The 16,649-nt window shown below is 42.5% G+C and overlaps 2 protein-coding genes across 2 annotated transcripts; both read left to right on the top strand.

The window, feature by feature from the left end:
* Nucleotides 1-508: 508 nt before the first annotated feature.
* Nucleotides 509-6,910, top strand: LOC107559205 (high-affinity choline transporter 1-like). Its single transcript, XM_016242959.1, has 8 exons — nt 509-692; nt 1,149-1,262; nt 1,580-1,735; nt 1,831-1,979; nt 2,533-2,676; nt 3,085-3,238; nt 3,893-4,110; nt 5,626-6,910. The coding sequence occupies exons 1-8, from the start codon at nt 509-511 to the stop codon at nt 6,250-6,252; spliced, it is 1,746 nt and encodes a 581-aa protein (XP_016098445.1). The 3' UTR covers nt 6,253-6,910.
* Nucleotides 6,911-13,667: 6,757 nt separating this feature from the next.
* Nucleotides 13,668-14,192, top strand: LOC107559202 (RNA-directed DNA polymerase homolog). The gene has a single exon (XM_016242958.1). The coding sequence runs from the start codon at nt 13,668-13,670 to the stop codon at nt 14,190-14,192; it is 525 nt and encodes a 174-aa protein (XP_016098444.1).
* Nucleotides 14,193-16,649: the final 2,457 nt, after the last annotated feature.

Genomic DNA, 16,649 nt, shown 5'->3' with positions numbered 1-16,649 from the left:
CCCCGGGATGAGAGAGAGAGAGAGAGAGAGAGGAGAGAGAGAGAGAGAGAGAGAACAGTTGATAAGTTCATCCTCTTCCAGTCCTCAGCCGCTCCTGTCTTCATTCTGCTCGCTTAGGATTCACTGACTGTCTCCAGAGGTAGCTAACAATACCTTTCCTTTTTATTTTGTTTGCTTTATTGATTTTATTTTTACTATGTACTGTAGTATGAGTCAAACTTGTTGCTTTTAGTCATACCATTGTTTAATTTTAAATGAAAACTAAATTGTTATTCTAATAAAATAAAGAAAGTTGCATTCAAATGGAAAGCTTGTATGTATGCAACAAAAAGTGTTGTGACAGATAAAAGAAAAACTAAATAAAAAGTAATGATAATAATTAAGCTATGCATATTATTTAGCATATTTCCTTTTCCTATGTCAGTATGTGAAAGTGTTCTTCCTAAATGATTACAGCGACAGAACGAATTGTTGTAGTGTTGCTGTGATTTGTGTGGGTCAGTGTAAGATGGCCATTCATGTGGAAGGACTGCTGGCCATCGTCATCTTCTACCTGCTGATTTTAGTCGTGGGAATCTGGGCAGCGTGGAAGAACAAAAACTCTGGGATCTCGCAGGGAACAGACCGCAGTGAGTCCATCATGGTCGGCGGCCGAGACATCGGTCTGTTTGTAGGCGGATTTACCATGACAGGTGAGTCTCGCTCATCTCACTCTTATAAACTTTTGTTTATATATTTATTTATTATTTCATGCATGATGGTTGATAAGAAGGATATTTCCTGAGTTAGTGACTTGTTTTGAGGTGACTTCTACAAATTTTTTGTCTTTTTATTTTAATCTTGTTTTTGGAAGAAAAGACTGGGTTTTTTCCTTCTGAGAAATAATTTTTCTTCTTTCTTTTGTCTACCCAATAGGCTCATTAGAAATAAAGGTATTCAAGAAATTGTTCTGTTTAGTTAATGGGAATATTAAAACTAAATGGAATAAACAAGAAGTAAATATAGTGTGTCTGCTAAAGAACACACAGCCATGAAGCACTTTCCTCCTCACTGTGTTCGCACACATACATGCATGAAATCAGGTTGAACACAGGCACACAGTGAGCTCTTGTCACCGTATGTCTTCACGATTCGTTCTCTGATCGCAGCCACGTGGGTCGGAGGAGGCTACATCAACGGCACCGCAGAGTCCGTGTATCTGCCCGGATCCGGCCTGGCTTGGGCTCAGGCGCCGTTCGGTTACGCACTCAGTTTAGTAGTAGGTGAGATGATATTATGCTAATGATCCAGGGATTTGAAATCAGTGTATTACCACATTAAATGAAAACGAGAGGTTTGTGGCTTTTAGTCCATGCCTGTTATCTTTGAATGCGAATGTCTCTCAACACAATCACAAAATACCAAGTCATGGCTGTTACAAATACTAAAGGCTGTTGTCTGTCAAATAAAGAGACCCGATGCACAGGGTCTTTAAAATACAATGCCTCATGTTCTGAGAGCTGATGTTTACCATGCATACCGTCTTATCCCTTAGTATGTAGTATGTGGTCAGTTTGACAGTGTGCTCTATTTGGTCCAGGTGGGTTGTTCTTTGCGAAGCCCATGCGCTCTCGAGGCTATGTGACGATGCTCGACCCGTTCCAGCAGCTCTATGGCAAGAGAATGGGAGGCCTGCTCTTCATACCTGCTTTACTGGGAGAGATCTTCTGGTCAGCCGCCATTTTGTCAGCCTTGGGTATGAAAATACACTACATTTAATATGCGTAAAGCTTCATAGACACGTCAGTGTTGTCTGAGCGCAGAACAAAAGCCTCGCTGTCGTCTGCACAGGAGCAACACTGAGCGTGATAGTAGATATCAACATCAGCATGTCAGTGGTGATTTCAGCCTTGATTGCCATCTTCTACACGCTGGTCGGGGGACTGTACTCGGTGGCGTACACAGATGTCGTCCAGCTCTTCTGCATTTTCATAGGTTTGGTGAGTCTTCTCTACACACATCTACATGTCGGCAGAATGACTTATTTCCAGGTGTGTAATGCAGCTAAATAACCATTAACGCAAAGTCACTGAAGCCCACCTGTATTCAAGAGAAGCCACACATTTACTAAATAATGAAACTGGATAGAATTTAACTGCTGAGCCTAAGCTTTTGGTCTGCGTGTTTCTCCCTAACCTGATCATGGCCCCGGTGTCCTCTGACTCAGTAACAAACATCTGCATTTACTGTGCAACAAATAATTTATCTCATGCTTTCTGCCTCTTTCATATTTAGAAAATAATAAAACAAGTGGCCTTATGTGATTGGTGGGTTTATTAGCGAATGAAAGGCATGCAACTGCTAGCTACAAATATCTAAAATAAGGTTTTATCATTTCCACTCCATCTTTAACATGTCACAATACTGATTGCCCCACTGTCTATTTTGACCTAGCTTGTGTTGTTAAAGAGTTGGCATTGAGTTAATAGCAGCTGGATGTCATTGAAAATGTCAGTATATATCCGTGTGATTTTTCCCCGTGTCTATATTTAGTGGATAAGCGTGCCGTTTGCCCTGTCGCATCCCGCTGTGTCAGACATCGGCGTCACCGCAGTAAACACAGTGTTTCAGTCGCCGTGGCTGGGAGAGATCGATCCTTCTGATGGCTGGATGTGGGCTGATAACTTCTGTCTTCTTGTGAGTCAGTGCAGAAACACACTCGCCACATAAAGCAAAGCCCACACTGAAATCACTGATATTTTATTTCAATACATCGAAACATTAATGCAAAACTGTATCGAGAAATCTGGTTTAGGAAAACACCACAAAGGTCTGCATCTTATTGTAGGATTTGTACTGCTGTATGGTCTGGAGATGCATTGTGTTCTGTTAACTCAAGAAACAACTCCACACTCGGTGTGGCCCTCTAGCACAGTGGTTAAATCTACTGTAGACAGAGCTGCTGTGCAGAAAACCGATCGACACATACTGTATTCATATGTTACGTTAGGTTCAGGGTTCCTGGACTCCTGCCACATCGAATTCTGCTGTTTAAAGGGGATGGTCTAGTTTTGACTGTGTGTGTGTGTGTGTGTGTGTGTGCAGATGCTGGGTGGGATCCCATGGCAGGTGTATTTCCAGCGAGTCCTCTCCGCCTCCTCGGCCAGCTACGCTCAAATCCTGTCCTTCCTGGCTGCGTTCGGCTGTCTGGTCATGGCCGTGCCGTCGGTTCTGATCGGCGCTATAGGAGCCTCCACAGGTAACGCGTGTTTGGAGATGCAGCAGAATCTTCCTGAAGATACGGCTGTGTTTCCCACATCTCTGTAGTGAGATGGATCTGAGATCAGCTGCCAGCGACAGGGGATTTCACCGCTGATGACTCCAGATGGCTGCTGTCATTCATGTTTGAGGAGTCGTGCGTTTAGCTGATTACGGCCGTATCTACAGGGGCTTCATTAAAGCTGCGAATCAGAGTCTCAGCTAATCAGCAGATGTTTACTGTTCAGCCCAAATGAATAAAGACTGATTTACAAAACACATAATAAATCAGTTATTACATACTTCACAGTTAAATCAGGCACATTATTTCAAGAATGTTTATTTTCCATTACAGAAGATTATATTGCATGTATCTATTTGTGTCCCTGCAGCACAAAAGCAGTGTTAAGTCGCTGGGGGATATTTGTAGCAATAGCCAACAATACATTGTATGGATCAGAATTATAGATTTTTCTTTTATGCCAAAATCCAATGTTCAATGTTCCATGAAGATATTTTGTAAATTATGACTGGTTTTGTGGTCCAGGGTCACATATGTGAAATAACATGCATTTCATATTTTATATAATATTTCTGCTTCGCACATTACAAATGATACTCACATGATGAACACGATGTATGTGTGTGTGTTGAGACTGGAATCAGACGTCGTATGGTCCGGTTCCTCCGGTGGAGAAGGACGAGTCGGACATGATCCTGCCCATCGTCCTGCAGCATCTCTGCCCTCCGTTCGTCTCTTTCTTTGGTTTGGGGGCGGTGTCGGCTGCTGTGATGTCCTCCGCAGACTCCTCCATCCTCTCAGCCAGCTCCATGTTCGCTCGAAATATTTACCAGCTTGCTTTTCGGCAGTCGGTAAGTTCTTCATACTATCATTCCACTTGTGACCACAGTGGCTCTCATTCATTGATGAACTCGTATGGCATTTCTGTGTAAAACCTGTGCAAACACAACTTAAGCAACCTAAAAAAAACAGACTCCTGTCATTAGAAACAATGTTTTTTAACAATATTATTACAAATTCTCCTCCACCACAGGAGACCTGATTCAAATTCATTTTTCCATTTTCTTTTGGATTGTAGCAGAAAATAAGCTCGGTGACCAACAAAAGTTTACGATTCTTACATGTTTTGTTCATTGTGATGGTCTCAACAAATTAACACAACTCTTTGAAATTTTGAAATCAGCAGAAGTAAAAAGCTAAATGTAGGCTATAAACAAACTACATCATGGTCACATGACCTCAGCATTCACCACCATTAAAGGGGTCATATGATGTGATTTCAAGTTTTCCTTTCTCTTTGGACATAACACACACAATTTCGGCCAATCTCATGTTAATCTTGAGTACCTATAGAGTAGTATTGCATCCTTCATATCTCCCAAGAATCTTTAGTTTTATCAGATTTATAAAAGAGCTTTACGCTTCTCTCCGAAAACAGCCGAGCTCCTTGAGGAGCTAAAGAGTCACGGGCTGATTGGCAACAAAACACAGACATTTGCTGCAGTTTTATTCACCGCCTGCGGTTCCGACTCATGACCGGGATCTTCTATCGCTGGGACCGCTCCATCTTTCAGTAACAAACAATCTGTAAATCCACCGTCGAACTGGGCCTTGTTTATAAAACATTCGTCACATAACTCTGAATGCATGAAATAGCATTAGACCCCCCCTTTAAGCTTCAACAACTCTTTCAGTCTGTATTTCAAAACATTTTCTCTGAATGTTTGAGTTACAGTAGTTTGCAGAAGTGCGATTATTAGACTAGTGAGTAGTTGAGTTACCCGTTCGATGTGATGATGTTTAATGTCCCAACAACCTCTGTAGTGCCATTTAGACACTTGTTAGCAACTGCATTTTTCTAGAAAAAAAATCACAAAAGGGTATTACTTATGGAAAATAAAACGTGAAAATAGTCTAAACTTGTGTTCACCACAGACTTTATTTTAGGCATTTAACAGAAAAAACATTTGAAAAACCCATCGACTTCAGGACAATGGAACCAGAAGTGCTAGAACCTGTTTCTGGGTTTTGGCCCACATAAATTCTTCATCCCTCGGCACTGTCATGCTGAAGTGTTATAATGTCTTCATTGAACACTAAACAAGAATGGAGCCAGACCTGGTTGTGAGTTTGTCCAAATAGTTTGTCTGTAACCGTTTATTATTGTGTGGCCCAGATAACATCAATGGACTTTCGTTTCATTTTTTATATTTTGAAGAAAGATAACAAAAACTTGTTTTAAATTAAGAATAATGTGCACTGATGGAAAAAGGCCATTGTGATGTGATGTTTTGAGTTATTAGATTTACTACAAATGTCGTGCAGCCGCATGAAACCACTGCTTTTTTTAACGTGTGGCTCCGCAGGCGTCGGACCGTGAGATCGTGTGGGTGATGAGGATCACCATCTTTGTGTTTGGAGCGCTAGCGACTGCCATGGCCCTCCTGACGGGCTCCGTTTACGGCCTGTGGTACCTGAGCTCAGACCTGGTGTACGTTATCATCTTCCCTCAGCTCCTCTGCGTGCTGTTCATCAAGGGCACCAACACCTACGGCTCGGTGGCCGGCTACGTCTTCGGGCTGCTGCTGCGGGTCGGTGGGGGCGAGCCGTACCTCAGGCTTCCCCCGTTCATCTACTACCCCGGCTGGCAGATGCGCCAGAAGGAGCAGCGTCTCACGCGGGAGGTGGAGCGCTTCGTAGAGCAGAGGTTCCCCTATAAGACGGTCTCCATGCTGGCTTCACTTCTGAGCAACGCTGCCTTCTCATATGCTGCCAAGTATCTGTTTGAGAGCGGCACGCTCTCGCCCAAGTATGACTTCCTAGATGCAGTGGTTTCCAGACACAGCAAAGAAACGATGGACAAGACCACGCTCGTCGCCCACGACAATATCATCCTGTCAGAGCTGGCTGCTGTGGCAGGAACGTTCGTGAACACAGACGTCCTGACTGACGAGGGCAACGTGAGCCCGAACTCCAGCGCTGAGCACCAGTAGAGAGACAGGAACGATTACATACTGAAGATGAAATGAGCAAGCTGCACCCTGGAAGAGGATGACAGCAGGCCAAACAGGGAAAACTGTGCAATACTAATGGAGGGGGAACAAGTAGTGCAATTACTATTGACCTGACCTGACGTGATTGATGGTATGTATGAAACAAGCTTACGTTTATTCCTTTTTTCTGCTTAGAATATAACTGTTATAGAGCAATATGTTTTTAAAAGCATCTGTTACTGTCTGTAATCCATATCATGCTTGAAGACAATGGTTCGCCCAAAAGCGAACATGCAGTCTTTACTTACACAGCCTCAAGTCTGGTATTTGAAAGCAAACAGACTGTTAAGCTCCAAAGATGATAGAAAAGTACTCCTCGTGGCACATGCACTATATTCCAAGTTGGTCCTGCTTAATATTAGCATTAGCATTTACATTTGATCTAGTGTGGTTTTTGTTTACATGCATGCTGTTCTGCAAAACTCTTGCCAGATTGGCATTTGCTGCTATTGAGTTTGGGGTACGGATGGAGTCGGCTGTAGGTTTAGGGTCCGGTCAACTGTGTAATTCATTGCATGCAGGTACTTCAAATTTAAGTATAATGTAAATCACATATTTACACAGCAAGTATATTGTGTTTTGTATATTTTTATGTAAGTTGATGTAGACGCCTAATATAAACTGGGTTCTCCATGTCTTCTGAAGCCACGGCTTTCTTTGGGGAATTTAAGTCACTATTCACTCTAATGCCATTCATATGCAAACTTGCTGCAGATACTGTATTGCAAGACCCTGCTACTACTTGTGTGATTTTTATCATTATAATGAGTTACGTGATTTTAATGCAAAAGGTGGAGACAAAAAATCTGGTTGGCTCTATGGAGTATATTAAAATCGTGTAATGAACACCTAGCCATGGATTATACCGCTTATATAATGGTCACTTGCCAGCACTGGCAACTTAAAGCTGTCAATGATGTTTGCAGTGCAAAATTTGACCAGAAAGGTAAAAATGATGGTTACTTTTCATGATAGAGATCCACGTCATTAGAATGATTTATTATCGTCACGTTTAAATCATCTGCATCAGTGCTGCGTCTCTGTAGTAAAGCTGTGAGAATTACCTCATGCCGATGTTACCACCTTATTGCTGAGAACGTCATGTAAAATCTTTAGAAAAGTATTTTCAGTAGCAAAGCTCCTTCATTGATAGAATCACGTTGGTAGTGTTGACGGTATGCATAGACATAAAACTAACGAAAGAGTTGATTTATGTGCAGTAATCTGCCTCGTGTTCTGCATGGGCCAAGCTGATTGGTGCTCTGCCTGTAATCCATCAGCCAATGAGCTTGATTTAAATAGTCATGCTTCAGTGTTTGCTGCAGCTGCGGCCTGCCATCAGGAATTTCTCTCTAATGTGCTGAGAATATTAGCGACTGATGCTTTAGCAATGTTTTATTAAGCTTGGACCTGCATTGAACTATGTAAACTCTAGCCAAACCAGCTCAGATGTTCACAGTAGGTGATTAGTTTGAATAAACCTGCCTGTATGTCAGCCCAGTAACACATAACTAGGTTATATATAATTATATGTAATATATCTAGTGTTTGCGTAGTGGTCTCAGTGTGCAGCAGACACACCCATCTTAAAGATGTCTATATATAGCTTATCCTGCACAAATTGACCATAAAGATTATAAACGTCCACAGTGACAATTAATATGCAGACACATCTCCTAAAAACCAATCACACCGGCTCATTTCAGTTCATTATACTGGCTGTCAGTCAGTGATGCCTATTGTTGTTTGGGGATATAAATACAGCCTCCGGGACGCTTGCAGTGGAATCCATCAGCAGTCCGGTCATATAGAGATCAGTGCTCAGGACAGATATTTCAGCTGCAGGCTGGACCGGGAACAAATACAACTGGTAAACTTGAGCAGCAGCCGAACACATGCCTCAGTGGTTGAAGCGCATTGTCTGGGCTTCGTGTTTTGTGTTTGTCGAGTGGATATATGTCTGTGTCTGTGTTTCAGCAGTAGCAAGTCTCTGTTCTTGTCTAGTCTAGCAACACCAGGTCTACTAACTCCATCAGAAACGTTCACACCAAGAGTTGTCACGACTGAACTGTGTGTACAGGAAATATAAAGTTACAATTCTCAATATTTAAAGTCATTCTTTAACCTGTTTTAAGTGCTTACAGATGAATCAGACAATGACAGAAGGATTTGGGTTTGTCCCGTATGACATCAGAACATTTGAATGCTCCTCCTGGCACCAGAAGTGTTGCTGCTTGGTGCAAAGAAGTGTTTGACATGAGCCGGCACAACACTATCAGAGGTGTTTACATGCTGTGCAAAGTCTGTGTGCTTGAGGTGTGGGTACACGCACAAATGATTTTGTAGCTTTTAGTCTTTATAGTAGTTTTTAGGACATCGATTATTGACTTTTATGATGTTTGTTTGGTTTCTCTTTTCTGAGAAAATGGACTCATTTCAAAAGCACAAATTTCTGTCTAATCAGATGCTCTCTTGAATATCTCTCCTCTTTACTTGCTTACATCATTCATAGCTGATGTGGCTAAAGCCTATTGGCAGACTAGCCCTTCAGTGCAGTATATACCTCTCAAACACACATAATGCTTCAATGCACATCAAATGTGAAACAAACAGTACGTATATTGACTTGTAAAGACACTATCTATCTATATAATGTCTAATCAGTGTTTTCATCTGCCGCAGTAATGTCTTTGAATCTTCACGTAGGGGCGTTTCCCATCAAATATTGATATGGCATAATAAATATAATTAATTTTATTAAAGTCAAACGGCTCTAGACATTAGAAATAGAATCGTGATGGTGATGTGGGATATGTTTTAAAGTGTGTTAAATTGCCTTGATTTACTTAGTTTGACAGCCTAACCTGATGTCATGTCATGCCTCTGTGTCAGGAGATCTGTTGACTTGAATGTGAGTGAATATATATTCATAATGTCATACAGTGTGCAGCTCTGGTGAACGTGAGCAAAACAGACTGTGGAAAAGTGTTTTAAATGAAAAAGTGTCTTTCATTCAAAATAATCCAACAAATATAACCCTCAATTAAATCATCTCTTTATATTGCAGTTTTTGTTCTATAATTATTTTCTGGCATTATATAATAATTATATAATGAATTCAATCAAATGTTATATTTTTGCAAATATTCTCAATGAAACACTAAGAAGATAAACTTTTTTACAGCATATTTTGCTCATATTTACCAAGCGTGCCAAGTGTGTGTGTGTGTGTGTGTGAGAGAGATTTCCAGTACAACTGTGTATGAAGGACATATTTCAGTGACCTAGTAGTGATTTGTTGTATTTATACATTTACCTGTTTATCTGTTGTTGTAAACAAATATATTTTTGTGTGGTATTTCTGCTATATCTAGCAAAGCTGCATCAGTAATTATTTTCTGGCATTATATAATAATTATATAATGAATTCAATCAAATGTTATATTTTTGCAAATATTCTCAATGAAAGACTAAGAAGATAAACTTTTTTACAGCATATTTTGCTCATATTTACCAAGTGTGTATGTGTGTGTGTGTGAGAGAGATTTCCAGTACAACTGTGTATGAAGGACATATTTCAGTGACCTAGTAGTGATTTGTTGTATTTATACATTTACCTGTTTATCTGTTGTTGTAAACAAATATATTTTTGTGTGGTATTTCTGCTATATCTAGCAAAGCTGCATCAGAAGATCAGATATGTAATTTTGACAACCAGTTCTGGAGGAAATATTTATCTACTTATTTATTTAATAATAATGTGAAGAATATGGTATTAAATGATGTTGTTTGGCATTACTGGCTATGTGTGTTTATTGAAAAAATGTACTACATAATGCATAATACTACACTGAACAAAATTATAGATGCAACACTTTTGTTTTTGCCCCCATTTTTCATGAGCTGAACTCAAAGATCTAAGACTTTTTCTATGTACACAAAAGGCCTATTTCTCTCAAATATTGTTCACAAATCTGTCTAAATCTGTGTTCGTGAGCACTTCTCCTTTGCCGAGATAATCCATCCACCTCACAGGTGTGGCATATCTAGATGCTGATTAGACAGCATGATTATTGCACAGGTGTGCCTTAGGCTGGCCACAATAAAAGGCCACCAAAGCTGCCAAAGATATTTTATAGTAGTATCCGGTAAAATGCCAATTGTTCAGCTTTTTTCAATTGCATTAGACAGTTTAAAATTATTTAATAATGAATGAATGAAATTTCTGAAGTGCAGCTAACCAGTATATTTATAAAGCTGGTGCTCTAGGTGACACAGCAGGGGAAGCAGACTGAATTACTGATGGTGTAGAAACAGTGCTTCACAATTAAGAGCTTTATTAAAACTATGAAGTACAAACAAAACATCTGTGACATCCGTGTTTATCCTGATGTTTTTAGTTGCTATTAAGGGAAAGAACACAATAGTATGTGCAAGATATGCAGATTTGTGTGGAAGAAACTTAAAAATCAGAATATGACTGCTGCTGAGTTTTCACAGTATGTAGTGTTATTTTTCACTCTGATATTATCCATCCATTCAACACTGGAGCACTTTAATGATAATATGTTGAATGGACAATACTTCTGGAGAGATGTAGAAAAAATCAGCGCTGACGAACTCTGACGAAACAGTCACAACGAACAACACCAGACACTGAACAAGGGAAACTCTGGGGCTGCAAACAAATAAACACCCGGGGGCAACAAGAGGGCAAATAAACAGAAAAACTACAAACCACACCAGACAGGAAGGAACTTAAAGCGGTCATATGATGCTTTTTTTAAAGATCATTATTTTGTGTAACAGAATATGTTGACATGCTTTAATGTTCAAAAAACACATTCTTTTTCAAATACTGTACATTATTGTAGGTCCTCTATGCCCCGCCTCTCTCAAAAGCTTTGTTTTCTACAAAGTCCCTCCTTCCGACAAGCGCAGTCTGCTCTGATTGGCCAGCTGACCCAGTGCATTGTGATTGGACGAACACCACAAACACGCGTCGGAAATGTAATGCCCCTTACCATAATCGCAGCTTCATCTTTCAAAATAAATGTAAAGACAGAGCCCAAAAGGGGAACAGAGTCGCGTGACAGACACAGTGATGAATATGTATTTACAGTACACAAGCCACGGTTAAGACAGCTGACTCCACTGTGATGTGACCCTCCCCCCCTCTCTCTCTCTCTCACTCTCTGTCTCTCGGGCTCTCTCTCTCTTGCTCTCTCTCTCGCTCACACACACACACGATGCGCAAAACTCCGCATTTGAACAGTCAATAGCAAATACTTAAACTAATAACAAAACAGTAACTGCGCTTACTGAAACCACGCCTTCTTTCTTTGCGTGCACAATTTGGGCGCATTTTGCTAATATTTCCACATAGTGAGGTAGATATGTGGGGGCGTGTTAGAACGAGCTGTTTTAGGGGGGTGTGGCAGAGTCTTAACTTTGATAAAGAATATCTCTTTGGGTTTGAGACTTTAGTCTTTGCATCTTCAGGGATCTTATCTATGCACAATCGGCTTGTAACACTCCAAAGAGAAAGCAAAACTTGAAATCGCATCATATGACCCCTTTAAAAGTCTTTACACAAGACAGGTAACATATCAGCAGCACTCCACAGCTGCTGCATTAGTCCATGTCCTGCAAACATAAACCACAAACCTGCCAAATCTGCCTCGCTCATTTTCACATGACGGATGACTTTAAGTGAATGAGAGGAAACTGCTTAGCTGTCAGTTTAGTCTGAACTCTGAGAGCTCAGCGCCACTTTTTTATTACAGTGCATTCCCTCAGCTTTGTGTAGTTCTTTTAAACCATATCAGTTAACATCATGACACAATGGGTGATTATGGGAATAGATGTGTTAAATGGTTTTCACCATGCTATATTGTAAGAAATCTGTTTTCTTACAATTGTCTGTTTCTGCCAGTCATAGCATGTAGCACTGGGATCTTCCACACTGTTAAACTGGTGGCATTATCACAACAAGTCAAGTCAAGTCACCTTTATTTATATAGTGCTTTTAACAATACAGATTGTGTCAAAGCAACTGAACAGCATTAATTAGGAAAATAGTGTGTCAATAATGCAAAATGACAATAGTAAACACTAATTTTTCAGTTAAAGACAGTTCATCATAGAATTCAGTGATGTCAACATCCAGCTCAGTTTAAATAGTATCTTTGCACTCATGTCAACGATATCGCTGGAAATGAAGTGTCCCCAACTAAGCAAGCCAGAGGCAACAGCGGCAAGGAACCAAAACTCCATCGGTGACAGAATGGAGAAAAACCTTGGGAGAATCCAGGCTCAGTCGGGGGGCCAAAAATCTATTTAAGACTTAATAAAACAGACGATGAACAATATTAACAGCAATTATTATATGATGCAATCAAACTTTGTAAGGCCCAGCTTGGAAGAAATCTCCCTGATTGCAATGACACTCCCAACCTCTAGTTGGCACTAACTAGTAACACTCCTCATCATTTCGCTTACACTGGTGCTATGCAATAACACTCCTAGCCACTAGGTGGCCCTAGCTTCTGTTGATAGATAACATCACTACTCATTAGGACTTGAATGCCCCCAGCCGTGTGTCTTTACCCAATTAATGTTGGCCTATTTAAGTGTGCCCCATTTGCTCACCTGTGTTCAGCCTTGAGCCTACTACACCTGTGTTTCCTCACCACCTAAGCTAGTTTATTGAGATTTTGGATTTTGCCTTTTGCTCATCTTTTATTTCTTGCATTTTTCTATGGAAGCACGGCTTCCCAGGATCGTATTCTAGCGGCTCTGTCTGGTCAAGCCACCACCATTCACAGACATGAACAGATCCTAGCTGAGGTACTGCAGCGCCTGAGTGAGCAGGCTAGGCCTCAAGCCTCCCCGGTATTAACTACTCCATCCGTTCCAGCTGAAGGGTCCACACCCCTGTTCTCCGGGCCTCTACCCGAGCCAAGACTGCCGGCACCCGAGAGGTATGATGGGAACCCTGAGAGGTGTCGGGGCTTTATCACTCAGTGCACTTTGACATTTGGTTTACAACCTAACGGCTTCCCCACAGCGAACAGCAAGGTGGCATACATCATCACTCTGCTCACCGGACACAGACCATCAGTCCAAACCACAGAGCTGCTAACTATCTCGAGCTGTCTCTTCTGGAGTCCAGGTGCTGCCTCCTGAGCTATCTCGAGTCCCCTTAGAATATACAGACCTCTGTGAAGTTTAGCAAGACCCGCGCAGCCTCTTTGCCACCCCACAGACCATATGACTGCGCTATTGATCTGCAACCGGAGACCTACCCTCCTCGAGGGAGGCTTTATTCCCTCTCCGCCCCAGAGAGAACTGCCATGGAGGAGTATATCAATGACGCTCTCAACAGTGGGTTCATCCGGCCATCTACGTCACCGGCAGGGGCTGGTTTCTTCTTTGTGGGAAAGAAGGATGGTGGGCTTCGGCCATGTATTGACTACCGGGGCCTTAATCGCATCACGGTCAAGAACCGCTACCCTCTCCCATTAATGACCATGGCCTTTGAACTCCTTCAAGGGGCGGCCATCTTCACTAAATTGGCCCTTCGGAACGCCTACCACCTTGTCCGAATACGAGAAGGGGATGAGTGGAAGACGGCCTTCAATACTCCCAAGGGGCACTACGAGTATCAGGTAATGCCCTTTGGGCTAGTCAAAGCTCCCGCGGTGTTCCAGGCGCCTATTAATGATGTGCTACGAGAGATGTTAGACAAGTTCGTATATGTATATCTTGATGACATCCTAATCTTCTCTCGCTGCTACCAAGAGCACGTCCAACTTGTCCGAAGCTTACTCTCCCAGCTATTGAGGAACGATCTTTTTGTCAAGCTGGAGAAAAGCTAATTTCATGTTCCCACTGTCTCTTTCCTTGGGTTCATTGTTTCAAGTGGCAATGTTCAGATGGATCCTGGCAAGATCCAGGCTATACTGGATTGGCCCCAACCAGGCTCCGTTAAGGAGGTTCAACGCTTTCTGGGGTTTGCAAACTTTTATAGGCGGTTCATCAGAGGCTTTAGTGCTATAGCCGAACCCCTGACCACTCTCACCAAGAAGACAGCAGGTCCCTTTAGGTGGACTGAGAGGGCTAACCTGGCATTCGACCGACTCAAGCAGCTCTTTACGTCTGCACCCATCTTGACTCTCCCAGATCCCGAGTTACCCTTTGTAGTCGAGGTGGATGCTTCGAGTGTGGGGGTAGGGGGAGTCTTATCACAGAGAGCAGGGAGTGATCACCAACTTCATCCTTGTGCGTTCTTCTCTCGGCGACTTTCCCCAGCCGAGAGGAATTATGATATCGGTAACCGGGAGCTGTTAGCGGTGAAGTTGGCGCTAGAGGAGTGGAGACAGTGGCTGGAGGGGGCCAAACACCCATTCCTCATCTGGACGGATCACAGGAACCTCACCTATATTCGGGAGGCCAAGAGATTGTGCCCACGTCAGGTGCGCTGGGCCCTTTTCTTTAACCGCTTTGATTTTACCCTCTCATACCGTCCAGGGTCTAAGTATTTAAAGCCTGATGCTCTCTCAAGACAGTTTGATCCACCAGAGATGGAGGGCAGACCCGAACCAATCCTACCTAGTTCCAGAGTGGTGGCATCGATCCAGTGGGGAGTTGAGACCGCAGTGAGGAAGGCCCAACGGCGAGATCCTGATCCAGGTAACGGACCTCCGGGTCGTCTATTTGTGCCTAACTCCATGCGGTCTGATGTGTTACAGTGGGGTCATGCTTCTCTGTCTTCGGGCCATCCTGGGAGCACGAGATCATTGAAACTCATTCAGAGAAGGTTTTGGTGGCCCAACATGCAGCGGGACGTCCGGGCTTTTGTTGCTGCCTGCAATGTGTGTGCCCAGAACAAGGAGCCCAGGACCCACCCTCATGGCTTACTGCACTCACTACCCATCCCTACACGCCCCTGGTCCCACATATCATTGGACTTCGTAACTGGTCTACCAAGCTCTCAAGGTAACACTGTAATTCTGGTGGTGGTAGACCGATTTTCCAAGGCTTGTCATCTCATACCATTGCCCAAGATTCCCACAGCAGGTCAGACAGCGGAGTTGCTAATGCAGCACGTCTTCAGAATCCATGGCTTTCCCCAGGATATGGTGTCCGACCGAGGATCTCAGTTCACCTCCCAGTTCTGGAAGTCGTTCGGGCGTCTGATTGGGGCATCCATTAGCCTGTCCTCTGGTTTTCACCCCCAATCGAATGGACAGACCGAGAGGGTCAACCAGGAGGTTGAGAAGACTCTCAGATGCTTGGTGTCCAACAACCAGACGGCTTGGAGCTCAGAGTACATCAAAACTATGATCTGTGATCATTTCATTTACAATAACTGCTTTGGGTGAGAGTGATCTAATGTTTAGGAGCCCAAACTTTAAAAATAGTCAAGACTTAATGAAATAGTTCATTTGAGAATTGACTTACTAGTCATATGGAGCGCAGCGTCCCGGAGATGTTGTCCGACATGAGCTCCGCTCTGACTCTGCTGGGGTGTAGGCCATCAGCGCGAAAAAGCCTAGTACGCTCCCAGAAAAGATTCCAGTTATTAACAAAGAGCAGTTTCTGTTCTTTACACCAACAGAGTTCAAGCTCACTATGCACTTTATATGCAACCAAGTCTCGTCCTGAGGAGCAAAAGACTTTAAAAGCAGAACGCTTTAATACACAACCACTGACCCAGAAACCCTGTGTCTTGTTTTAAAGCCTCAAACAAAGGCAGAGGTGGAAGTGAAAGGCAGATTCTGATGAGAAATACATTTGCTGTAATGCTTCAGATGTTTGGAGATAAAAAGCCTGGAGTCCTGAAACAGGCCTAAGTGGTCCTCTAAACCTGAGAGAAGGCCTGAAGTGTCGACATGTGATGCTGACTTTACAGCAGCAGACTGAGTGCACAGATGTCCACGTGAACAAATACTGCCATATGGTTTGAGACAGATTTGACAGGGATTCATACTGTTGGAGGATCACTTTCTATGATCCAACAACTGAAACTTCATCCTTAAGAGCCACAATTTTACACATTTATTTTGAGGTCCGCAGCCTTTCATTGATCTGGGGACATAAACCACATGAATCTCATTCTCTCCCAGTGTTTTGTGATTTCAAGCAGAAATAGCTGGATGGAGAAATTGTTGAACACTATCAGTCTGCAAATCTGACTTGTGACTCATAAATCACCCTGGGTTCATTTATTTAGGCCATAGGAGAGCTGGTTTCTGAGCCTGCTTTCTCCCAAGATTTTTTTGTTTGGGTTTCTTGCCACTGTTGCCTTTGGCTTAATTATTTGCAGATTAAGA

This window comes from Sinocyclocheilus grahami, unplaced genomic scaffold (genome assembly GCF_001515645.1).
Source record: "Sinocyclocheilus grahami isolate Dianchi unplaced genomic scaffold, SAMN03320097.WGS_v1.1 scaffold678.1, whole genome shotgun sequence".
In the NCBI taxonomy this organism is placed as follows: domain Eukaryota; kingdom Metazoa; phylum Chordata; class Actinopteri; order Cypriniformes; family Cyprinidae; genus Sinocyclocheilus; species Sinocyclocheilus grahami.
The sequence above is the reverse complement of the archived record's forward strand: the minus strand, read 5'-3'. Positions and strand labels throughout refer to the sequence as shown.

Excerpts from the sequence above, each read along its gene's own strand:
- LOC107559205 (XM_016242959.1), top strand. The coding sequence starts at position 509 with ATGGCCATTCATGTGGAAGGACTGCTGGCCATCGTCATCTTCTACCTG. Across the intron at positions 1,980-2,532 it reads TCTGCATTTTCATAGGTTTG|TGGATAAGCGTGCCGTTTGC; the intron begins GTGAGTCTTCTC and ends GTCTATATTTAG. Across the intron at positions 2,677-3,084 it reads CTGATAACTTCTGTCTTCTT|ATGCTGGGTGGGATCCCATG; the intron begins GTGAGTCAGTGC and ends GTGTGTGTGCAG.
- LOC107559202 (XM_016242958.1), top strand. The coding sequence starts at position 13,668 with ATGGAGGAGTATATCAATGACGCTCTCAACAGTGGGTTCATCCGGCCA.